At 38.8% G+C, this 27516-nt stretch overlaps 1 protein-coding gene across 1 annotated transcript in view; it reads right to left on the reverse strand.

Moving 5' to 3' along the window:
- Window positions 1-20041: 20041 nt before the first annotated feature.
- Window positions 20042-27516, reverse strand: part of blmh (bleomycin hydrolase) — a 46966-nt gene continuing 39491 nt past the window's right edge. The window contains exon 12 of the mRNA XM_061925632.1: window positions 20042-20314. Within this exon, the coding sequence (XP_061781616.1) occupies window positions 20166-20314 (149 nt within the window). The 3' untranslated portion in view covers window positions 20042-20165. The remainder of the gene's footprint in view (window positions 20315-27516) is intronic.

The raw sequence follows: 27516 nt of genomic DNA on the forward strand, positions 1-27516 counted from the left end.
AAAACTCTAACCTAAAAACAACAGCATAATATGACATGACGAGAATATGAATACTTTAAAAAATTTAGGGACTGTAAATTAAAAATTACTTTTATCTTTAGTTATGATCATGATTTCTGGTTATGTTAGGCCAGCAGAGAATGCCTTGCTGGCCCTGACGGCCCACCACTGTCAAAAAGTTATCGGCACATTTTGATGAAACTTTCAGGAAAAGTCGGAAATAGGATAAGGAACAGGTAGTGAAATTTGGGGGGCGATCCAGATCACTGCCTGAATTTAAGATTTTTCTTTTCCAATTTGTTATTTTGCTAGCGTTAGCAGGAGTGAGTGAACAAGTTACCCGAGTCCTGATTCAGACAAAATGATATGTTCATGACTGGCCCATCTCCGGTTTGTCCTTTTTCAGAACAAATTAAGATAAGTTAAAGTGCCTATGATTGTCACACACACACTAGGCATACTTGCCAACCCTCACGATTTTTCCGGGAGACTCCCGAATTTCAGTGCCCCTCCCGAAAATCTCCCGGGGCAACCATTCTCCCGAGCTTCTCCCGATTTTCACCCGGACAACAATATTATATAAGGGCGTGCCGTGATGGCACTGCCTTTAGCGTCCTCTACAACCTGTTGACGCGTCCGCTTTTTCACCATACAAACAGCGTGCCGGCCCAGTCACATGTTGTATGCGGCTCCTGAATACGCATGAAAGTGGCTGCAAGACATACTTGATCGACAGCCATACAGGTCACACTGAGGGTGGCCGTATAAACAACTTTAACACTGTTACAAATATGCGCCATAACTGTGGACCCACACCAAACAAGAATGACAAACACATTTCGGGAGAACATCTGCACCGTAACACAACATTAACACAACAGAACAAATACCCAGAATCCCTTGCATCCCTAACTCTTCCGGGCTACAATATACACCCCCGTTACCACCAAACCCCCCCAAATCTCCCGAATTCGAAGGTCTCAAGGTTGGCAAGTATGACACTAGGTGTGGGGAAATTATTCTCTGCATTTGTTTGACCCATCACCTTTGATCACCCCCTGGGATGTACGTTGAGCAAATCCGTAGCCTACCTAACAACCAGGCCAGAGTTTGCGGTTAGAATCCCGAGCAGTCCCTGATTGATGAGCGAGGCGATTTTTGACTGCCCGCCTCAATGTCTTAACTCTTGTTTGTCAGGTTCGAACAATGAAAGATGATAAAATAAGAAAAGAAAAAAAAACACTCCCATGGCACATGTTGTCGCTTTACACAAAATAGTTAAGCGCATGACGTGTTGGGAGTTATGTTTTAAAGTCGAGGATAAAAGACCCCTGTAGTGAACAGTATATCAACTCATGACCGTCGGCTTCTCATTTCCCCAAAAGGCGCCTGCTCACTGGATTTTATTCTGCAAAAGTCTTCAATAAAGCTGTGGGCTGGAGGCCGGCTTTTGGAGCACATGCAAACAAAACAACACCCTTTCATCTGGCGCCGACAAATACAAATAATACGCTTATCACACGTTTGGTGACTTCGCTGATGTTTTCCTGAATAGTTTCAGACTCTAAGCTGTTTTGGACACTTAGATCTATTGGCCAACTTTCCTTCTCCGTAACATTTAATCTCTACGTAAGTATGCTTATAAAGTGGCGAGGGAGGATAAATAATCAAGTATCTTTGGCCAAAGGATAACCTGCTGTACGTGGAAAGTGTATCCAGATACAGTTTCGCTCAGTCAGTCAGGACTGGGAACATACATGCTGAATATTTCACTTCTTATAGCAGCTAAATAACCAAGTGGATAAGCAGTATTTCCTCGTGTAGTAGCCACGAGAGAATACTGTAATGCAGATTGTAAATATTATAAAACGCATGCGATAAATCAATGACATTCATGTATTGAGCTTAAGGCTTTAAAACGTATCTAACCCATAATAATTTTTTCTACCACCCCCGTTTAAAATGATGGAATCACTAGACTTGGCGAATATTCATTTCGTTGTTGAATGTTGCCGAAAAAAAAGCAGAACACAGACATGACACAAAACTATTTCAGATGGCAACTTCTTGTTTTTAAAAAATGAGTCAAGAAAATAAAATGTAGGAGTCAGTGACAGTTTCATTTTTAGATCGAGCAGAGTGAAAAAAATATGGAATCACTTATTCTGAGGAAATTATGCATTTTTTTTTACACATTTTAAACGGCGACTGCACTTTTTTTGCCCATCAACCATAATCCTTAAGTGGGAAAAAAACACATCTTTCCTTTTCCTGTACATTCTAAGTAGTAAAAAACTGTTGATAAGAGGCGACTAACAATGCAAATAATGCAGTTTTTTTTCCCGTCTTTATTTCCAAAGTGTTTTTGACTCTGAAATTATGTAACTGATTTTTTTGGCGTGTTGCATTTTGTCAACTACATTTTTTCAATCAAATTCTGCCAACAATTTCATTGAGTAATAATCTGTGAGAAAAATGTGCGTTTAAAAATATCCAGTTTGTTAATATGCAGTGTTTTAAGATTCAGTCTAAAATATATATATATATTTATAAAAATGTGTCACATCCACTTATCTTGCGAAGTTAATTACTCACACATTTTTAATCGATGAAATTGTCAGCATAATTTGATGTAAAAAAAAAAAAAAAACAGTTAACAATTTTAGTGTCCAAAAAAGCTTTTGTAGAGTAGGGAAGAGATTCATATGGCACCATTTCTCTGTGGATCTTGAGTGAGAGCAAAAGGGGTGTTAATCATTTTGCAATGCAGTCTGCAGAAAACTATGGAAAGTGCCACTATACATAGCAACTGACGCTGTGGTCAAAGTTGGAATTGCCACAAAACACATTTTTAAGATATTCAACAGTATACTGCCATCTCGCGGCTAAAGTGGACGGTGTAACATTTACAAAAGAACAATGCTGTAATGTATATTTTGAAATTATACATACACATGTTTTATAATGTCAACAAAGTTCACTTAGCACGAGGTGTGATGTGCGACCGTGTGTTGACTTTATTTGTTGGTTTTAGGTCATTTACACCAGGGTTTTTCAACCACTGTGCCGCGGCACACTAGTGTGCTGTGAGATACAGTCTGGTGTGCCGTGGGAGATAATGTAATTTCACCTATTTGGGTTAAACCAGTAATTATAGTCTGCAAATGATGTGTTGTTGTTGAGTGTCGGTGCTGTCTGGAGCTCGGTAGAGTAACCGTGTAATGCTATTCCATATCAGTAGGTGGCAGCCGGTAGCTAATTGCTTTGTAAATGCAGGTAAAAAAGTGTCTTATGATTAAAACAAAAATAAACAAAAGGTGAGTGCCCCTAAGAAAAGGCATTGACGCTTAGGGAAGGCTATGCAGAACGAAACTAAAACTGAACTGGCTACAAAGTAAACAAAAACAGAATGCTGGACGACAGCAAAAACTTACTGCAGAGCAAAGACGGCGTCCACAATGTACATCCGAACATGACATGACAATCAACAATGTCCCCACAAAGAAGGATGAAAACAACTGAAATATTCTTGATTACTAAAACAAAGTAGATGCGGGAAATATAAGACATGAAACTGCTACAGGAAAATACCAAGAAAAGAGAAAAAGCCACCAAAAAAGGAGCGCAAGACAAGAACTAAAACACTACACACAGAAAAACAGCAAAAAACTCAAAATAAGTCAGGGCGTGATGTGACAGGTGGTGACAGTACACCTACTTTGAGACAAGAGCTATAGTGATCCATGCTTGGTTATGGTTTAAAGTCATACCCAACAATTGCGACAATGACTTTTAACTGTCAACTGAGTTAATGATTTCTGCTGGTGGCGTGCCTCCGGATTTTTTCAACACAAAAAATGTGCCTTGGCTCAAAAAAGGTTGAAAAACACTGATTTACACCATGAGTGGGGAAAGTTGTTTGGATTGGGTCATATAAATTAATCCTGTGCTCAAGTCCCTTTCAAATTAAATTTGAAATGTAGACAATAATGTGCCATGGGGCCTACTGCAGACTTTCAACCTGCAGCTGTTGCAGTGAGCAAAGTCGTCCAAAAGATGACGCCATAGCACAAACAATAACGTACATTTTCAGTCTCTGTGTGTCGGTGTTACGACAATGTAAGTTTGTTGTATACAAAAAATTATAGCCGATAGCGAAGAAAAATCCATAGATTAGCCGCACCTGTGTATAAACCGCAGAGTTCAAAGCTTGGGAAAAAAAGTAGCGTCCTATAATCTGGAATATACGGTAACACCCCACCCCCTTCCCCTGTCCGGTGGGTCTGGCTTACTTGGCCTGGAAAATAACAAAAACATTCAGCGCAACACAGGAGGAGGCCCTTTTCAACCTCCAATGATGAATTTAGCCCAATGAGAGAGATTTAGGCTGTTGTGAGTGACAGGCAGTTAGTTGGTGAAGCAATATCGATGCTGAAACATTCAACTGATGGATCAGTTGTCAAAGACAAGATGAGGGCCACATTTCGTCAGTTCACGGTTATGAGTCCTCATCCTCAATCTTAGGTGTGTATGGGCACTAGAGATGCGCGGTTTGCGGACACAACCGCGGAGTCGGGCGGGTAAAAATAGACTTTAAATAGATGCGGGCGGGTGGCGGTTGAACCAATTCGGAAATATATATACATAGTTAAATGTTGTTACCCACATACGAAAAACGAGCAGCACTCTTTGAAACAGTCAATTATTCATCAGGCACTGCAGCACAACACAACACAACACAACACAACACAACACAACACAACACAACACAACACAACAGAAGAAGAAGAAGAAAAGAAAAAGATGGCACAGCGTCCCAGCAACAAGTGGCGCAAGTGAGCGCTCCTTCAGCGCAGCAGGGCGCATTTTAGAGGCCAGGTGCTCTCGCCTGAATCCTGGCACTGTAGATGCCCTTTTATTCCTGCATAGTGCTAAAAACATACTTGCCAACCTTGAGACCTCCGATTTCGGGAGGTGGGGGTGCGTGGTCGGGGTGGGGCGGGGGCGTGGCTAAGAGGGGAGGAGTATATTTACAGCTAGAATTCACCAAGTCAAGTATTTCATATAAATATACAGTATAATATATATATATATATATATATATATATATATATATATATATATATATATATATATATATATATATATATAAATATATATATATATATATATATATATATATATATATATATATATTACATATATATACTGTATATATATATATATATATATATATATAGTAAAATAAATATATATATATATGATAAAATAAATATGTATATATATATATATATATATATATATATATATATATATATATATATATATATATATATATATATATATCCATCCATCCATTTTCTACGGCTTATTCCCTTTGGGGTCGCGGGGGGCGCTGGAGCCTATCTCAGCTACAATTGGGCGGAAGGCGGGGTACACCCTGGACAAGTCGCCACCTCATGGGCCAACACAGATAGACAGACAACATTCACACTCACATCCACACACTAGGGCCAATTTAGTGTTGCCAATCAACCTATCCCCAGGTGCATGTCTTTGGAGGTGGGAGGAAGCCGGAGTACCCGGAGGGAACCCACGCAGTCACGGGGAGAACATGCAAACTCCACACAGAAAGATCCCGAGCCCGGGATTGAACCCAGGACTACTCAGGACCTTCGTATTGTGAGGCAGATGCACTAACCCCTCTGCCACCGTGAAGCCCTATATATATATATATATATATATATATATATATATATATATATATATATATATATATATATATATATATATATATATATATATATATATATATATATATATATCAAGAGGGACAGAGACAGCGCACAGTGCATGTGGATCACATGTTACCATGGTGAGAAAAGTTAAAGTTAAAGTTAAAGTACCAATGATTGTCACACACACACTAGGTGTGGCGACATTATTCTCTGCATTTGACCCATCACCCTTGATCACCCCCTGGGAGGTGAGGGGAGCAGTGGGCAGCAGCGGTGGCCGCGCCCGGGAATCATTTTGGTGATTCAACCCCCAATTCCAACCCTTGATGCTGAGTGCCAAGCAGGCACTCATGGAGAGACTGGAATGTAATAGAGTGATCTTTGTTTGTGTGTTGCCATCTCCTGGTGAATGTTGGCTATAGCGTACTGGGGTTACTTTTTGGTTGGCCAACGATTTACGTGGTGTTGCGCACCTGACGTCAAGTGTGTGAGTCTGTTCTGAAGTCTACAGTAAAGAGACGTACTTCATCCCCTCGCCTGTTTATTGCCTCCAACTCAATATATTACAACAAGGTCCGCATGGAGCTGGAGGGGGCGTGGCCTCCAGGTCCGCCTGAATTTCAGGAGATTTTCGGGAGAAAATGTGTCCCGGGAGGTTTTCGGGAGAGGCGCTGAATTTCGGGAGTCTCCCGGAAAATCCGGGAGGGTTGGCAAGTATGGCTAAAAAAAAAAAGAAGTAAGTAGACATACGGTTGGATATGTTAAACGAATTAGTCTACGTTACCGAGGCTATACCAAATAAGCCCATGTCTAATCTATATTGAGTTCGGTCAGCTGAATAATTTTGATGGTTACGTGTTGTTTGGGTGCACTACAATGCAAAGGAATTAAGGCAATTGTGTTGTTTATTGTGTTTTTTTTCTATTCGAGATATACTACTCTGTGTTAATTATTTGGCCTCGCTTTCAAGTGAAGCGCATCTCCGATTGGCGACAATGTAAGGCTAGTTAGCCTGCTTTGTTTGTCGCGACCGTCTATTTTCATTATAATTCAAGTTTGATGATAAAGTGCAGTCTTATGGGTTTGATTTCCCCCCTTCGGCTATTTGCCTTGGCCAATAAGTTGCAGGTAATTTATTTAATTCATTTTTGTTTAAATAGGGATGACATACATATTGCGTGATTGACAGCCTAAGGCTTATGAGGCACATTTTTTATTCATTTTTTTATTTCAACTTAAAAACGTATGAGCCTATATGCCTACAACATAGGCTATGTGTTTATCTTTATTTTCCTTCCTGTCATTGACAATGGAGATTGTTTGATATTTTGTCATGGATGCAGATCAATCAAAAAGGTTCATCTTTGTCGCGAAATTGTTCACTGTTTCAATGTACACCCCGCCCTCGTCCCTATTTGAGCATTATAACGTTAACAAGTTAATATTCATTGAAATAAATTCAGAACATTTTTTTTACCTAACGAAAATATAGGCCTAGTCTTTCTAAAACATTTTTTTAACTTCTTAAAAGCCTCGTTCTGCTTGCTGCAACTGTGCGCACAAAGTGTGAGGATGGAACGCACTCCTGATCTGAGGGCATTGGCAACAATAGTCAACACTTTCTTAACGGAAATGACAATAATAATATAATAATGATAAATAATATTATCACGCATTAATATCTCCTAGCCACTAATGCGTGGCCAAGAGATATTCATGCGTGGCACGCATTGAATGTCTCTGCTGCATTGGATCAGTCTCCTTTCTTTAACAGGCAAAAGCTTTATAACCTCACTAATGCCTTGCATCGTCTATATTAGATATATAACAACGGGTGGGTGGCGGGCGGTTGCGGTTTTGATAAAATGTTGGTTCGGGTGGATGACGACTTTTGTGATGCGGTTGCAGATGAAATAATTGCCGATCCGCGCATCTCTGATGGGCACACACCGTGTTAGTTGAGGGACCAAAAAGAGATAAGGTATCAGGCCGAGGAACTCTGTGTTTGCGATCGGCGTTGAAAGGCATTATCCGATCACATACTACACTGTGTTCCAAAATATTATGCAAATTGGATTTAAGAGTCAAAAACATTTATTTTTTTGTTTTTCCCATTAAAACCCATGGATGGTATTGTGTCTCAAGGCTCTGTACATCATTGACATCAATCTGAGACACCTGTGATAAATACACTATTTGATTTCCTATTATGGAGCTAATTTTTATTTGACAGTTATTGAAATATCTTGTGTGACATCATGCACAAAAGTGCACTTTATTTGTTTTAACCTATTGTAGTGGCGTTCTGTACAAAAAGTGCACTTTAATTTCGTGTTGTTTTGATATGTCATCTTAGTGACATCATGCACAAAAGTGCACAAATAGCTTGTTTTAAAAGTCAATTGACTTAGCTGTGATTTACCTCTCTGCATGAAAGTTTAAAATAAGCATATATTAATGCAGTATGAAGAAGAATGTTTTAATGTAGACACATAGAATCATCATACTGCTGTGATTATATGCATCAAGTGTTCATTCAAGGCTAAGGCAAAATATCGAGATATATATCATGTATTGTGACATGGCCTGAAAATATCGAGATATTAAAAAAAGGCCATATCGCCCACAACCAATAACTCACAAATTCAATGAATGCAAGGGTGATATCAAACAAGGGGTCCTATATTAACATGTAACTCAACCTGTTTGATCAAAAGTTATTTCAATTAAAAATATTTTAATGTATATGGTCTTATAATACTACAAATTCAACATGTGACCATTTTGAGTTCTTTACAGCCTATAACATGTCTTGAAACGCTGTTGTGCTTAATAATTTGGAACAGTGGACTTTGAGTTATTTATTGTATTTTGTTATTGGAAAAATACTGTCATCATTTTGAGATTTGTTTAAGGAAATTTTAATTAAACTCTAACAGCTGATGATTTGAAAATTATACTGACTGTCATGTGTATCATTTATTTATGAAAATTGGAGTAGAACGTACTTTGCATAATCATTTGGAACACAGTGTACTGTGTTTCACGAAAATTGGATCGGAGGCCGATCTATCGGCACATTCCTACTTTTTAGGTGAATTCACAACATATTTTTGTCAAGACTTTCCACACTCTGGAGCTGGTGTTGACAAGACAGCATAGGTAGTGGAGCGGTGCTGTGTTCATGCTGTTATAAACTAATGATTTTACTGGCACTCCTCCAGCAAAGTCTTCCGCTTCAGTGTGTCACGGTAGGCAGTGTCCCTAATCGTTAAACAGACATGCAAAGCGATCGATACCAAGGCGGGAATGCTCATCATGTCTTTTCTACTGTATGTCCCTTATGGCAGTACCACCTCAGAAAAAAACTAGGCTCTCCAAGTTCCACCATAATGACCAACAATAAAAGACAGTAGCGTGGTAGGCCAAAGTATTCATTAAAAACAAGGCAGGTGTTTTAGCTAACAAGTATATTTAATACAAACCCCGTTTCCATATGAGTTGGGAAATTGTGTTAGAAGTAAATATAAACGGAATGCAATGATTTGCAAATAATTTTCAACCCATATTCAGTTGAATATGCTACAAAGACAACATATTTGAGGTTCAAACTGATAAACATTTTTTTTTTTTGCAAATAATCATTAACTTTAGAATGTGATGCCAGCAACATGTGACAAAGAAGTTGGGAAAGGTGGCAATAAATACTGATAAAGTTGAGGAATGCTCATCAAACACTTATTTGGAACATCCCACAGGTGTGCAGGCTAATTGGGAACAGGTGGGTGCCATGATTGGGTATAAAAACAGCTTCATAAAAGATGCTCAGTCTTTCACAAGAAAGGATGGGGCGAGGTACACCCCTTTGTCCACAACTGTGTGAGCAAATAGTCAAACAGTTTAAGAACAACGTTTCTCAAAGTGCAATTGTTAGAAATTTAGGGATTTCAACATAATATCATCAAAAGGTTCAGAGAATCTGGAGAAATCACTCCACGTAAGCAACATTGAATGACCGTGACCTTCGATCCCTCAAACGGCACTGTATCAAAAACCAATCAATCTCTAAAGGATATCACCACATGGACTCAGGAACACTTCAGAAAACCACTGTCACTAGATACAGTTCGTCGCTACATCTGTAAGTGCAAGTTAAAGCTCTACTATGCAAAGCGAAAGCCATTTATCAACAACATCTGGGCCCGAGATCATCTAAGATGGACTCATGCAAAGTGGAAAAGTGTTCTGTGGTCTGACGAGTCCACATTTAAAATTGTTTTTGGAAATATTCGACATCGTGTCATCCGGACCAAAGGGGAAGCGAACCATCCAGACTGTTATCGACGCAAAGTTCAAAAGCCAGCATCTGTGATGGTATGGGGGTGCATTAGTGCCCAAGACATGGGTAACTTACACATCTGTGAAGGCACCATTAATGCTGAAAGGTACATACAGGTTTTGGAACAACATATGTTGCCATCTAAGCGCCGTCTTTTTCATGCCTGCTTATTTCAGCAAGACAATGCCAAGCCACATTCAGCATGTGTTACAACAGCGTGGCTTCGTAAAAAAAGAGTGCGGGTACTTTCCTGGCCCGCCTGCAGTCCAGACCTGTCTCCCATTGAAAATGTGTGGCGCATTATGAAGCGTAAAATACGACAGCGGAGACCCCGGACTGTTGAACGACTGAAGCTCTATACAAAACAAGAATGGGAAAGAATTCCACTTTCAAAGCTTCAACAATTAGTTTCCTAATGCACTTTGTGACTTCAATAATAAATATGGCAGAGTCATGTTGGCATTTTTTTCCATAACTTGAGTTGATTTATTTTGGAAAACCTTGTTACATTGTTTAATGCATCCAGCGGGGCATCACAACAAAATTAGGCATAATAATGTGTTAATTCCACGACTGTATATATCGGTATCGGTTGATATCGGAATCAGTAATTAAGAGTTGGACAATATCGGAATACCGGATATCGGCAAAAAAGCCATTATCGGACATCTCTACAAAAAAAACCTTTTCACATTGTCATTATGGGTTGTTTTGTGGAACATTTTGAGGACAATAATGTATTTATTCCATTTTGGAGTAAGACCGTAACTTAACAACATGCGGTAAAAGTGAAGCGCTGTGAATACTTGCCAGTCATGTTTGAAGGCAAATGAAAAGAACAACATGCTCATGTTCATTATTCACGGATTCCGGTGAAGTGGATTGGCTTTCTGAGAACATTTTAGGAGATCAAGGGAGCAGCGGGAGTCAACTTGTGATGCGGTTCCAGACAATGCAAACAGAAAATGACATATCTAAATGAAAGAACTATCTGTTGACATGATCACACGCTCCTTCAGTAGCAAAACTCAGAAGGTTAGGCACTGATAAAGGTGTTAGTTATAGACATGCAGTCAGGGTGTTTGGTATAGATAAGTAGTGAGAGTGTTAGTTATAGACAGGTGTTACGTATAGACAAGTAGTCAGTGTGTAAGTTATAGCCAGCTGTTCAAGATGTGAGGTACAGACAAATACTTTAGTTAGTGTGTTAGTTATAGACAGGCAGTCAGGGTGTTAGTTATAGACATGTACTTAAGTTATATAGTGTTAGTTATAGACTGGTAGTTATAGTGTTAGTTATAGACAGGTAGTAAAGTGTTAGTTATAGACAGGTAGTTAAGTGTTAGATATATATAGGGAGTCAGTGGGTTAGGTATCGACAGGTAGTCAGGGTGTTAGTAATAGAGAGGTACTTTAGTCATAGTGTTAGTTATAGACAGGTAGGTATAGTGTTAGTTATAGAGAGGTACTTTAGTCATAGTGTTAGTTATAGACAAGCAGTTATAGTGTTAGGTATAGACAGGTAGTTATAGTGTTAGGTATTAGTTACAGACAGGTAGTTATAGTGTTAGGTATAGACAGGTAGTTATAGTGTTAGGTATTAGTTACAGACAGGTAGTTATAGTGTTAGTTATAGACAGGTAGTTATAGTGTTAGTTATAGACAGGTAGTTATAGTGTTAGTTACAGACAGGTAGTTATAATGTTAGTTACAGACAGGTAGTTATTGTGTTATTTGCGGACATGTAGTATTAGTGTTAGTTACGGACAAGTAGTTATAGTGTTAGTTATCGGCATGCAGTCAAGGTCTTTACTATAGACAGATAGTTATAGTGTTAGTTGCAGACAGGTAGTATTAGTCATAGTTACAGACAGGTAGTTATGGTGTTAGTTATAGGCAGGCAGTCAATGTGTTAGCTATAGACAGGTAGTTATAATGTTTGTTACAGACATGTTGTTATAATGTTAGTTACAGTGTTAGTTATAGGAAGGCAGTTATAGTGTTAGGTACAGACAGGGAGTCAGGGTGATAGTTATAGACAGGTAGTTATAGTGTTAGGTATAGATAGGTAGTTATAGTGTTAGGTATAGACAGGTAGTTATAGTGTTAGTTACCGAAAGGTAGTTATAATAGTGCTATTTGCGGACAAGTTGTATTAGTGTTAGTTACGGACAAGTAGTTATAGTGTTAGTTGTAGGCAGGTAATCAAGGTGTTAGCTATAGATGGGTATTTATAGTGTTCGTTGCAGACAGGTTGTTATAGTTTAAGTTACAGTCAGGTAGTATTAGTGTTAGTTACAGACAGGTAGTTATGGTGTTAGTTGCAGACAGGTAGTATTAGTGTTAGTTACAGACAGGTAGTATTAGTGTTAGTTACAGACAAGTAGTTATAGTGTTAGTTATCGGCATGTAGCCAAGGTCTTAACTATAGACAGACAGTTATAGTGTTAGTTGCAGACAGGTAGTATTAGTCTTAGTTACAGACAAGTAGTTATGGTGTTAGTTATAGGCAGGTAGTCAATGTGTTAGTTATAGACAGGTAATGTTAGTAACAGACATGTTGTTATAATGTTAGTTACAGTGTTAGTTATAGGAAGGTAGTTATAGTGTTAGGTATAGGCAGGTAGTCAGGGTGTTAGTTATAGACAGGTAGTTATAGTGGTAGGTATAGATAGGTAGTTATAGTGTTAGGTATAGACAGGTAGTTATAGTGTTAGGTATTAGTTACAGACAGGTAGTTATAGTGTTAGTTACAGACAGGTAGTTATAATAGTGTTATTTGCAAACAGATATAATTAGTGTTAGTTACAGACAAGTAGTTATAGTGTTAGTTATCGGCATGTAATCAAGGTCTTAACTATAGACAGATAGTTATAGTGTTAGTTGCAGACAGGTAGTATTAATCTTAGTTACAGACAAGTAGTTATGGTGTTAGTTATTGGCAGGTAGTCAATGTGTTAGCTATAGACAGGTAGTTATAAAGTTAGTTACAGACATGTTGTTATAATGTTAGTTACCAGTGTTAGTTATTAGAAGGTAGTTATGGTGTTAGGTGTAGACAGGTAGTCAGGGTGTTAGTTATAGACAGGTAGTTATAGTGTATAGTCAGGGTGTTAGTTATAGACCGGTATAGTGTTAGGTATAGACAGGTAGTTATAGTGTTGGGTATAGACAGGTAGTTATTGTGTTAGGTATAGACAGGCAGTCAGTGTGTTAGTTATAGATAGGTATAGTGTTAGTTATAGACAGGCAGTCAGGGTGTTAGTTATAGACTGGTACAGTGTTAGGTATAGACAGGTAGTTATAGTGTTAGGTATAGACAGGTTAGTTTTTGTGTTAGGTATAGACAGGCAGTCAGTGTGTTAGTTATAGATAGGTATAGTGTTAGTTATAGACAGGCTGTCAGGGTGTTAGTTATAGACTGGTATAGTGTTAGGTATAGACAGGTAGTTATTGTGTTAGGTATAGACAGGCAGTCAGGGTGTTCTTACCTTACTATGACGATTTAGGCACATGGAGTCGCCTTATCAACACGGTCCAAACCCGATGGCACACGTTTGGGTATTGTGTTGACGGTATTGTGCTGTGCTGGACTTAAGACGCCATCACACATGCTCCAGCATGCAGACCCCCCTACATCTACATATGCAGGATCCTGGCGCCTAATCCAAAACTCACTGGTGCATACTTACAAGAAGGACCTTCAGGATACAAGAAGTGGATGTGGACGTCATGAAGATCATCAAGGTGGAACTGTCAACAGCGTTGATGAGTCACAGATTACAAGTCACAGGTTGTGCAGCTAACCTATTTACTGACACCTGCAGCCGACAGGGCCAAAAGGCACCATGCCAGGTATAGGAGTCTACTTAGCCTTGTGTGTGTTGGTGTGTGTGATGACGTTTTATTAAGGCCAACCTAGTTACACACTCATGTTGACATCGAGCAAAACTGTGTCCTCTTACCAGTCTCGCCTTTATTATAAGAATCCAGGATTGCAAGTGTTGAACGTCATTCCAGTCAGCATCAGCTGAAGCACTGGGTTAATCCTCACACTCACACAAATCCACACACAGGCATGCGCACACACACAGACGCACAAAACAGGCGGGGAAATGGAACAAGGCAATGAGACAGGGCAGGTTATTTCTACAACTCCATTAGCAGTTGTAAACAGAAAGCATTGGTAGACACATCACAAGGAGATGCCTGAGGAGCGTGCGCAGGTTCTAATTCTGCGTTGTTCAGCATCCTTTTTCATGGTTATCTTCCCTGAGGTGGAATTTAGAAGTTATTTTCTGTTGTATTAAACATGCAACATGGAGTAGACAGAAATGCACACACGCACAAACAGGATGTGCACTCATGTACAGTACATACTGCTTTGCTCAAGGGTACTTCAGTGAACTGATACCTCTCCAACATGTCCCAATGTTTGGGACCATAGCAGGACCTGAACCATACTTGCCAACCTTGAGACCTCCGATTTCGGCAGGTGGGGGGCGTGGTTGGGGGCGTGCTTTAGAGGGGAGGAGTATATTTACAGCTAGAATTCACCAAGTCAAGTATTTCATATATATATATATATATATATATATATATATATATATATATATATATATATATATATATATATATATATATCAGAAATACTTGACTTTCAGTGAATTCTAGCTATATATACACACACACACATATATATATATATATATATATACACACATATTTATTTATTTTATTATATATATATATATATTTTATTATATATCTATATATATATATATATATATAAAAATATAAATATAAATATATATGTATATATATTTATTGTATTATATATGTATATTTATATTTATTATATATATATATATATATATATATATATATATATATATATATATATATAAATAAGAGAAATACTTGAATTTCAGTGTTCATTTATTTACACATATACACACACATAACACTCATCTACTCATTGTTGAGTTAAGGGTTGAATTGTCCATCCTTGTTCTATTCTCTGTCACTATTTTTCTAACCATGCTGAACACCCTCTCTGATGATGCATTCTGCTTCGTCTCCTTGTTGTGTGCGCAGTTGTGCACTGCACTCTCTAAAAGCCGTAGATGTTATTGTCACATATGCATGTACAGTAGATGGCAGTATTGTCCTGTTTAATTGTGTCACAACATTGCTGTTTACGGCAGACAAACTGTTTTACGTTAGACGAAAACGTGACTGCTGTTGTTGTGTGTTGTTACGGCGCTGGGAGGACGTTAATGAAACTGCCTAACCCTAACCCACATAAGAAACCAAGAACTCGCCCTCGATCATTCTACAGTTATAACGTCATTGGGCAGGCACGCTGTTTATATTGTGGGAAAGCGGACGTGAAAACAGGCTGTCGACACGTCACTCAGGTCCGCCTGAATTTCGGGAGATTTTCGGGAGAAAATTTGTCCCGGGAGGTTTTCGAGAGAGGCGCTGAATTTCGGGAGTCTCCCGGAAAATCCAGGAGGGTTGGCAAGTATGACCTGAACACAACACTTAAGAGCAACATACAGGATCTTAAGTTGTCAAAGTACTGGAACACAAATCAACAAGATAGATTCAACCTTCAACCCTTTTCATAACAATGCATTGTCTTAAAGACCTGCTTATTACCTCCAGCAGTATTGTAATTACTGGTTAACTCATACATTCTTTTATCATATTTAAAGGAAAAATGTGTACCCATTTTTCCATGTTGAAGTGGTGTAGGGTAAATATATATATATTTTTTTTTATTAGTTAATTCTGCCTTTTAACCTTAATGTATGGACGATTTGTGCCAAATGTAAATACATTAATGCTGTCAAAAATAATGAGTGAACTCACGTAAAAAAAATATTACATTATGTACACACTGTACGCAGATTAATCACGCAATTTATTTTGACCCCACATGTTCCTTTACTGTAAACCGCGGATGGTTACATGAAAGGTAGGACGGGTCAAAATACACCCTGACTGGACTTTAGACAAAAACGTTTTGAGCAAATAAATGACACGCATTCAAGTAAAACATTAAAAAAAAAAGCTTTACATGGATGATATTCTGACAATGAAATTGCATTAGTGTTCAAATATTGGGGTCTTTTTAAAATGTATCTAAATTATGCGAGCGAGTAATGACCTGTATATAATTAATATTAAACAAAATATCAAAGGGTGATCAGATTAATCTGATTTAAAAAAATAAAATAAAAGTCATATGACAGTTCTTAAATACATAATTAAAATCCAACATGGTAAAAACATTTTACAAATGGTCTTACTTGTTAAATTATTTATTTGCTATTGTCTTAAACAATAATTATATTGGCATTATGTATTATTAGATTTTTCTTCATGATCAAGCTATTCATTTACACATTATTATAATTATTTAATACTTTAGACTTAATAAATGTAAGATTTTTTAATGTTTAAATGCCATTTCACAGTCACCTTTCACCGTGTAATGAATAGTATAAATACATCCATCTTTTACTGTATAAATAGGTAATTAAATATATCGGTCATGAATTAGATATATAAGATTATTTTTGAAATAAATGTTTCACATTTTGCTCATTCATATTCAAATTAGTTATTAACAGTCTTAGTTATTAACAGAGTTAGTGCTGCAAGAGATTCTGGGTATTTGTTCTGTTGTGTTTATATTAAAGTTAAAGTTAAAGTACCAATGATTGTCATACACACACTAGGTGTGGCGAGATTATTCTCTGCATTTGACCCATCACCCTTGATCACCCCCTGGGAGGTGAGGGGAGCAGTGGGCAGCAGCGGTGGCCGCGCCCGGGAATCATTTTGGTGATTTAACCCCCAATTCCAACCCTTGATGCTGAGTGCCAAGCAGGGAGGTAATGGGTCCCATTTTTATAGTCTTTGGTATGACTCGGCCGGGGTTTGAACTCACAACCTACCGATCTCAGGGCGGACACTCTAACCACTAGGCCACTGAGTAGGTGTGTAGGTGTGTATATTGTGTTACGGTGCGGATGTTCTCCCGAAATATGTTTGTCATTCTTGTTTGGTAAGGGTTCACAGTGTGGCGCATATTTGTAACGGTGTTAAAGTTGTTTATGCGGCCACCCTGCAGTCACTCGTGTGTGTGTAAAAACCGCATGTACTATGTGACTGGGTCGGCACGCTGTTTGAATGGAGGAAAAGAGAACGTGACGACAGGTTGTAGAGGACGCTAAAGACAGTGTCTTTATGGCACGCCCCCAATGTTGTTGTACGGGTGAAAATCGGGAGACATTCGGGAGAATGGTTGCCCTGGGAGATTTTCGGGAGGGGCACTGAAATTCGAGAGTCTCCCGGGAAAATCGGGAGGGTTGGCAAGTATGGAGTACTATGATAAAAATAGATACAATCAGCCAGTTACTCTTAGCTAATACGCGGTGCAACCACAACCCTATAAAAAGGGAGGGTTACAGATTTGCACCCACAGAATTTGTTGGATCTGACTAAATGTATATGAATTTTCACTTCCTTTAGCAGTCCTGAGATTAATCATACCACACCATACCAACTTTATTTATAAAGCCCTTTAAATACAGCTCCAGTTGAAAAACAAAGGGCTGTACACCACAGACAAAAAACATATAAAAACAGAAAATTACAGACAATGAAGACAATGAAGGCACATAAAGGAAGGCGATATAAAACACATGCATATGGTTCTGTTTCAAATGTGGCTAAATGCAATTAAAAAACGCGATGCGACCCTTGTGGGGACATAGTAGAAATTGGCGGAGCATATGATACTATTTCCTGTTTAATACACTGAGGGCGTTTACACTTTTTACCCCGATGTCCCGAATAAGTATAAAAAAATACGTGGTCACTTTAGTGCTTACTCCTTTGCATTCACTCAATATTTATAGTAAATAATGCTCTCAGTTGATCATACAGTGTTTGTGACATGTACATTGTCCGACGACCTCGCGCACCCTTTAAACTTTACCCGCGTTCTTTTGTTCAACATTTAGAAGTCAGGTCTTCTGGGAGATTTTACAAGGATTTATTAAAACAGGTTAAATGTTACAGCGTTGGTCTCGCTACCGCAAAAACATTTTCGATTGTGTACCGCCCACAAGCAAGCTTCTGCAAAAATTAAGCCCCGATGGAAGAATTCTTCGACTTCGACTCGAGTGCAGCTGGGATAGGCTCCAGCACCCCCCGAAAGGGACAAGCGGTAAAAATTGGATGGATGGATGAAGAATTTTTCACTCTCTTTATGGAAAAATACAGCAGTCCATGGTCAACGAGTGTTCATGAGTTATTATTTTCAAAGGATTGGATGTATCAAAACACACATGTCTCAAAACAATAGTGATAGCAGTCAGGCAGTGAGTGTGTGTTCTTCAAATGAAGTCTAATGAAGTTAGCTGTGAATTAAGTGCATTTTTTTAAGTGTATATTTGCTATAGTATTCTAACACTCCCAAAACAAGACTTCTTCCGGGTCACCTTACAACTGTGGAACTATCCCTTCTATGGCTATTTTCTTTTTTTACCAGCAGAGTTTTAAACAAAGAGCATATGAATTGTATAAAGACGTCAAAAAGGTTCCCCAGCACCTGAATCTGGTCAGTTATGGACGTTCGCATTAATCCAGGTCATTGTATTCTCGGAACATATAATTGCTCACAACTGCACTGTTTGGATCGTCTTAGAACAGGTTTCATTTCAAGCTCGGAAGACTTTGATTGGTCAGATCAGTCTGGTCTATGTGACTAGATATGGCCAATCTAAGTCTATGAAAACAACTGAGAACCACACAAAAATACTCACTAAGATCAAATAAACAGTCGGTAAGACCATATTGTTGTTGATTAATGGTGTCAAGTTTATGTAGTTTGTTTATATTCAGGATTACGTTTACTGTGTTGGTTACATTTATTTTGGTTTATAGTTTGGGAATTAGTTACTTTGGTATTTGTTTGTCTTAAATATGTTTTGGTATGTGGAGAGTTTAGTAAAAGAAAAAAGGGAAAACACGGTAACAATATTAACTGGTACTGAATGTAAAAATACAAGAATTAAAGATAAAGTGTCATGATCCGTGGTCCGGATCATGTTTTTTTCTGTCACGTGTGGTGCGCATGGTGATGCGGGGTTTTGTTCTCCCAGGAAGCAAAGGACGAATCCGGACAGGACTTACAGGTGACGACATGATTTAATAGAAAAATAACACAAAACAGGTACAAAACAGAAAACAAACCGACAGGATGAGATGCCGAACGCACTGGAAGCTAAGGCTAACACTTAGCACAGACTATGAAACTTAGCAGGGTCTAGGAGACAAGAACGAACTTACGTGGCAGTCGCGTGATGCAAAAAAACAAAGAAAGCAGAACGAGTGATGAACAAAGGTGGGCTTAAATAGCGTCTCTGATGAGCAACAGGTGCGCGTGCAAGGCAGGTGAAAATCAAGTAACCATGGTGACGAAACAAACTCACAGGAGCACAATTAATAACAAAAGGAGTCCAAAACTAACAGAAAACACAAAAACATGATCCGGACCACGGATCATGACAGTACACCCTCCTCAAAAAACATGATCCGGACCACGGATCATGACATAAAGGCTACTACCATTTGATGATACTTACATAAAAGCTAATGCTAAAATTGTGTAAGTGTTTCTGCTACTGTTAATTAAAATGTTCCAACTTTGTAAATATTTACTCAGCATATTTTATGCGTTGAACATTTTTGAAGCCGTAACTTAATTTATGTACCGGGGTTTAGATACATGGTAAAAAGACAACTGTGTTTATTATTGCAAGTTGAAACCTGCAAACACAGAAACCGTGAGAAACCCCTTTTTCGTGTGGGGGCTGTGCACAACTGATACACTTGATGAACTAAGCGGAGCATGATTCGTTTCGGATAAAATACACAAGCAGTCTGGTAGAAAAAAAAGAAATATTTATTTCATTGAGAACAATGGCATTATTCCAAAGGAATGTTGGGAGGTAAAATCAGCTTAGGGAAGAGACCAGAGGTTAAGGCTTAAAAACTTGGGTGTCTACTTAGGCCAGTGAGCCCATTGGGTCCCAGGCCGGAAGTACGAAAGGTTCTTGCTGCATTACTTCCAGGACTTCAGGAGAGAGGAACTTCTTGTCCACCACCACTTCATACACATATTCTGAGAACCAATCATCTGTCATGATGAGGTAACCTGCAGGCAAGGGATGCACACACAGAAACAAATTAACACAGACAGTTGAGCTTCTACCACATTTTGAAAGACAGATTGCCTCTTAGATACAAACCCCGTTTCCATATGAGTTGGGAAATTGTGTTAGATATAAATATAAACGGAATACAATGATTTGCAAATCCTTTTCAACCCATATTCAATTGAATGCACTACAAAGACAAGATATTTGATGTTAAAACTCATAAACTTATTTTTTTTTTTACAAATAATAATTAACCTAGAACTTCATGGCTGCAACACGTGCCAAAGTAGTTGGGAAAGGGCATGTTCACCACTGTGTTACATGGCCTTTAATTTTAACAATACTCAGTAAACATTTGGGAACTGAGGAAACACAGCTAAGCTTCTCAGGTGGAATTCTTTCCCATTCTTGCTTGATGTACAGCTTAAGTTGTTCAACAGTCCGGGGTCTCCGTTGTGGTATTTTAGGCTTCATAATGCACCACACATTTTCAATGGGAGACAGGTCTGGACTACAGGCAGGCCAGTCTAGTACCCGCACTCTTTTACTATGAAGCCACGTTGATGTAACACGTGGCTTAGCAGTCTTGCTGAAATAAGCAGGGGCGTCCATGGTAACGTTGCTTGGATGGCAACATATGTTGCTCCAAAACCTGTATGTACCTTTCAGCATTAATGGCGCCTTCACAGATGTGTACGTTATCCATGCCTTGGGCACTAATACACCCCCATACCATCACATATGCTGGCTTTTCAACTTTGCGGCTATAACAATCCGGATGGTTCTTTTCCTCTTTGGTCCGGAGGACACAACGTCCACAGTTTCCAAAAACAATTTGAAATGTGGACTCGTCAGACCACAGAACACTTTTCCACTTTGTATCAGTCCATCTTAGATGAGCTCAGGCCCAGCGAAGCCGACGGCGTTTCTGGGTGTTGTTGATAAACGGTTTTCGCCTTGCATAGGAGAGTTTTAACTTGCACTTACAGATGTAGCGACCAACTGTAGTTACTGACAGTGGGTTTCTGAAGTGTTCCTGAGCCCATGTGGTGATATCCTTTACACACTGATGTCGCTTGTTGATGCAGTATGGCCTGAGGGATTGAAGGTCACGGGCTTAGCTGCTTATGTGCAGTGATTTCTCCAGATTTTCTGAACCCTTTGATGATATTAAGGATCGTAGATGGTGAAATCCCTAAATTCCTTGCAATAGCTGGTTGAGAAAGGTTTTTCTTAAACTGTTCAACAATTTGCTCATGCATTTGTTGACAAAGTGGTGACCCTCGCCCCATCCTTTGTGAATGACTGAGCATTTCATGGAATCTACTTTTATACCCAATCATGGCACCCACATGTTCCAAATTTGCCTGTTCACCTGTGGGATGTTCCAAATAAGTGTTTGATGAGCATTCCTCAACTTTATCAGTATTTATTGCCACCTTTCCCAACTTCTTTGTCACGTGTTGCTGGCATCAAATTCTAAAGTTAATGATTATTTGCAAAAAACATTTTTTTTTATCAGTTTGAACATCAAATATGTTGTCTTTGTAGCATATTCAACTGAATATGGGTTGAAAATGATTTCCAAATCATTGTATTCCGTTTATATTTACATCCAACACAATTTCCCAACTCATAGGGAAACGGGGTTTGTAAATAGTTAACTCCTGGTTCAACGCAGCATTTCATCATTTAAACAGAACATACTCAATAACGCAAAATCCCAAAGTGTGGAACACTAAGAATTGGACTGAATCTTTAGATTCTGGGCCAATGGGTACACTTTCAATATGATTAAAAAAACTAAACAAAAATGTATTAAGCAACATTGTAAAAACCAGCAAAAACCCAAACAATGCATTGAGTCTCCCTGCCTATTATGAAACACTGAGCTTAGGAAGTTGAACATTGACATGGCTACATTTTTCTGTATGTAAAAAAAGGAGGTATAAAAAACATACCGTAAAGCTAAACTGATGGAGGAAGCCAATGATTCGGAGGAAATTATTCAGATGGAGATGCACAACCATGCTTCTTTTCTTGCTTGCATGCATCCCATTTATGGCCAAGAGTGAAAGTCTGAGCAAGTCTAACTCAAAATGTGAGAAGCAGGTGGAAAGGCTTCAGGCTGAGTGACCAGACCTTATGCAGAGCTCAGTTTGTTTTCTCTCGTTCCCCTTCCTAACATGTTCTGAGAATCCCACACACAGTTATCAAAGACATCAGAGTGACCATTATTGATATGAACCAATGGGAACCTACATGCTGGATGTCATTATTTGTTTTTAGGGCAAGGTTGACTGTCTTCTGTAACAGCAGGAGGACGGTGGCAGCCATTTTTACAGCCAGAAAACTAGAAGCATTTATAGGAGAGATTTGAAGTTCAGCTTCTACTTGACTGGATGGTCGATTATACCCTCCCATTTGTGGAAATATACTATGGAGGTTTTCTTCGACGCTCTGTACAAATCAAGGTTCATAAATGTACAATTGTGTTTGTTTGGCTTGGAGGATATCATAAACTTTTGGTTTGAATTAGAATGCATATTTTGAACAAAGCCCTTTCGTCAAACATCAGTTTCTTCAACACGGGGCAATCTGTTTTCTACTTCAAAACAGTACCATTTTTACTCGTCTCAGGAAAATGAAAACCACATTAAATTGAAAGCATTAATTGTAACATGACACGCTTAAAGAGGACCTACAATAAATTTTGTCTGTTCTGATTGATACATGTTAGAATGTTGGATAATCGCGTTAAACAATGTTAAAGCATCATATTATAAGGTTCATGCATTGGGGCGTGAACTTGCATACAGTTTTGGACGCCTATGTTTGCAGGGTTTTGCAGTCTGGCTAAGTTGTGACGTCACAGCAAGATGGACGTACTTATTTGTATCTAATGTAAAGCTATCAGCAAGAGGGAGAGAATCTCCGTATGAGGCCAGGTGAGTTTGTGGAAACACAAAACAAATAGGATAAAGTATTATATTCTAATCATCTATATATTTTTATGTAATCTTGGCATGTGCATAAAACAAAAGGAAAAAAATAAACTTATTTTAATGTAGCTCCATATCGATCGGCGAGTGTGCAGGTGTACTTAATGTTGTGGCCAGGTGAATCTATATAAGGTTTATTTTCAACTGTGTCTAAAAAAATAGCAGTGACGTTGTCAAGATATATATTTAAACTAGAGATGTCCTATAATATCGGTCTGCCGATATTATCGGCCGATAAATGTTTTAAAATGTAATATCGGAAATTATCGGTATCGGTTTCAAGCTCCCGATTTTCCCGGGAGACTCCACCCGGACAACGTTATTGGGGGCGTGCCTTAAAGGCACTGCCTTTAGCGTCCTCTACAACCTGTTGTCACGTCCGCTTTTCCTCCATACAAACAGCGTGCCGGCCCAGTCACATAATATATGCGGATTTTAAACACACACAACTGAATGCCATGTATACTTGATCAACAGCCATACAGGTCACACTGAGGGTGGCCGTATAAACAACTTTAACACTGTTACAAATATGCGCCACACTGTGAACCCACACCAAACAAGAATGACAAACACATTTCGGGAGAACATCCGCACCGTAACACAACATAAACACAACAGAACAAATACCCAAAACCCCTTGCAGCACTAACTGCTCCGGGACGCTACAATATACACCCCCCGCTACCACCAAACCCCGCAAATGGTAAAATCCGAATAAGTCTTTTCAACTTGTTTAAGTCGGGGTCCACATTAATCAATTCATGGTAAAGTTACATTGTTTAATGCATCCAGCGGGGCATCACAACAAAATTAGGCATAATAATGTGTTAATTCCATGACTCTATATATCGGTATCGGTTGATATCGGAATTGGTAATTAAGAATTGGACAATATCGGAATATCGGCAAAAAAGCCATTATCGAACATCTCTAATTTAAACTGTGTAAATTCTCAAAAGATAATAATGTCACTTTTGGAGAGGGTGGTGCTTTATTTGCAATCTGCAGACAGACTCAAAAACGAGTTATAAATGTGACTGTGGAGCAGAATGTATGCAAAAATTTCTCTCTACTATCTACACCACAAGAAAGTTTGCAAATGTAGATTTAAATCATCATAGGTCCCCTTTCACAAACAACAAAGCTCAAAGACAAAAAAAGGTGCCGCTAAACATGTTAGGAACCATCACATATCCCATTACTGGGAGTGCTCTCTGTTTCCCAGCATGTTTTGGGGCACATGTTTTGTACAAAAAGGTGCTTTAATTATTTGTTAAGCATTAACTTAGTTGTTGTTTATCATTCCTGTAGTTGTTGTGTTTACTTACCGTTATATGTTGTAATGTCATTTTTTTGTTCAGACCATGAATGCAGTTGTGGTTTGTCAAGAGGGATTCAAGATCGCCACATTTGATCTATGATTGAACCACCCAGGGATGAGAGGCAGCACATACTCTACACTAAACTATGGTGTAAGGTAGGGGGCAACAAAATATGGCCGCAAATTTGAGAGCCCTGGCTTAGATACTAATACAGCAGTGTCTAGTGCTGCAGCACATGGTTGGTTAAGGTTAGAATACAATATGTGTTTATCTTTGCTATTTCCAGCCTTGTCTAATAAAATGTTAAAAGTGCAGTCCAATGATTAATCTATTTGACACCTATAAAAAAAAGAGCCAGCAGACACCAAAGCACAGCAATTGAATTCATTTTATAATTCATCTAGTAGCAATAAAATTATAAAATGAAATTGCTGAATATATGATACACCTAAAATGTTTATTTCTGACCGTCCACCAAAATGTTGACACACACACAGGACTATACTGTCCATAGTCTGTCTGTGCAGCGCAAGCACTGATCCTGCAGCTATGTGTGGAATTGTTAGTGTACTCGTGCTTCTGACAAGCGTGAAACAAAACACCAAATAGTGCTCACAAAAAGTGGTGAGTGTTGATGGATCACATTGCGTGTGATGTTTAATTATATTTGCATTTTCTCCACCCAGTATTATGGGTGTTTTGATGATTAACTAATACTTTGTACAATAGTTGAAGACAAAGACGCAAAATGAATAACACGCCTCATTCTGCTCACTTAACAGATGCAATTCATTTTGTACACGTTTAGTGGTTCAGCTTTGCGTGTGGTATCAAGTGTGCGAGTGTTTTAGTGCACAAAAACCTTTAGAAAATCAGGCCCTCAGTGTTTTTATCAGGATAGGGAGGTTTCTCTCCCAAAAGTCACATTAATGACGTGCAATCAAGCCCAACTGAGGGTAATGTGACATCTAATTAAAATAATGATTAAAAACACAATGCTTCGGCAAGCATTCTTCCAAAACGAGTAATTTCAGATATGTAAGCGCTTTAATAAGGTGGACACAGAAAGTTAAATCTCTCCTGAGAGACTCTTCTGGCTTAGAGAGAATATTGAAAGCCCCAAAGGGAGCTAGAACCTCTCCTTGACTCCCTTCTTAAGTCACTTTTAATGTATTATTCTATTAATCAAAATCCCTAAATGGATTTTACCTCTACAATGTGCTCATTCATGGTCTGTCTCATGACTTTCTAATGCACACTCTGACTCCAAACATCTCTTTCCTCCTCCAGCTTTTGTCAACAAACCGGGCCCCCGGATTCCCAAGAGGATGACACTTTTTCGAAACAAAGCGTTATCAATTTGGCTACAGAATGACTTGGTCTCTTTCCACTCCTCATCTGCTGTTTATGAAATAAGATATTAGTGAATACTACTCTTGTGACTGTGGGAGTATTCACATATTTTCCAAAGCAGTCACTATGATTTGTGGGCTCAAACAAATAGTGTGAGACTTTGTCTCCGTTTCTCTCTATGTACTGTGCTGCACTGTATATGTGTGTTGCCAGATGACACATGACTGACCTGAAATACTATCATACAATTTACAGTAGAATGGCCAACCCAAAAACAAAGAGGATAGAGGGGTCAGAGGAAGATGAACCAACCACAGGGATGAAATGATGGAGGGAATAACAAGAGCAGACAGTAAAGTCTGGTGCAGTAGTGCAAAAAAGCAGCTGGAAAGTGTGACCTGTTGCATAAAGACATTCTGGCCGCTGATAATGACATATGTTCCATCTCTCCTGACTGCACTTATATCAAATATTTTGAAGCCTATACATTGCAAAATAAATTAATTTCCGTGCGTAAGGGTAAGTGTGGGCAATGGGTGTCAAACTGGTTCGATAGCAAACCATCTCCAAGCTACACATGACATATTTGCACATATGTCGATACGCAGTATGTATCATTATCTCTAAAAAATTGGAGGATGAGGACAAACTGTTACACACTACGTAAGAGCAGGCAGAAGCAGAAAAGAAGACTAAAAGCTAAAGCTAAACTAGCTTGAAACACACAGGAAATAAGTTCTTAGTAAAGTTTAAGAATAGTAGATGGAACCGTGTTACAGCAGAAAGTAAGCAGCTATTGACAGGAAATTAACAAATGGATTAACATGAGTCAAGGATAATATAATGGGGCTCTGTTGGTGTGTAGCAGCCTCTCGTACACATAAGGGGGAGGGTGGATCGATCCATATATCATTGGCGTAGATACCCACGGTAATATCCATACTGGAGTTCAAAGAGCGCTATTTTCATTTTCACAATTGTTTTTGTTTTTGTTTACATCCTTGTAGAATGAGGACTTTGAGGCGAAAACTAATTATTTAAAAGAGTAGTACAGTGGAACCTTGACTCACAAACTCTTCTTTTTGCGAACTTGTGGTTTACAAACTTTTAAAATTGAGCTAAATATGCCTCTGTGTGCGAACCATGTCATGCCTCTTTTGTGTAATGCTAGCAGTCATTTTGTGCTTGCTCATATTGAAGGGATTGAGGAAGATGGCTTCGTACCACAGCAAGGCTTTAATTGTGATGAGAACGCACTTTTATGGAAACAGATACAAAAGCGGACCTATTTCGCAACTGGCAGACTACCTCTCTTTCAGTGGCGCGCACACTCACACATCCATCCATCCATCCATTTTCTACCGCTTATTCCCTTTGGGGTCGCGGGGGGTGCTGGAGCCTATCTCAGCTACAATCGGGCGGAAGGCGGGGTACACCCTGGACAAGTCGCCACCTCATCGCAGGGCCAACACAGATAGACAGACAACATTCACACTCACATCCACACACTAGGGCCAA

Source organism: Nerophis lumbriciformis, linkage group LG30, assembly GCF_033978685.3.
Source record: "Nerophis lumbriciformis linkage group LG30, RoL_Nlum_v2.1, whole genome shotgun sequence".
NCBI lineage: Eukaryota > Metazoa > Chordata > Actinopteri > Syngnathiformes > Syngnathidae > Nerophis > Nerophis lumbriciformis.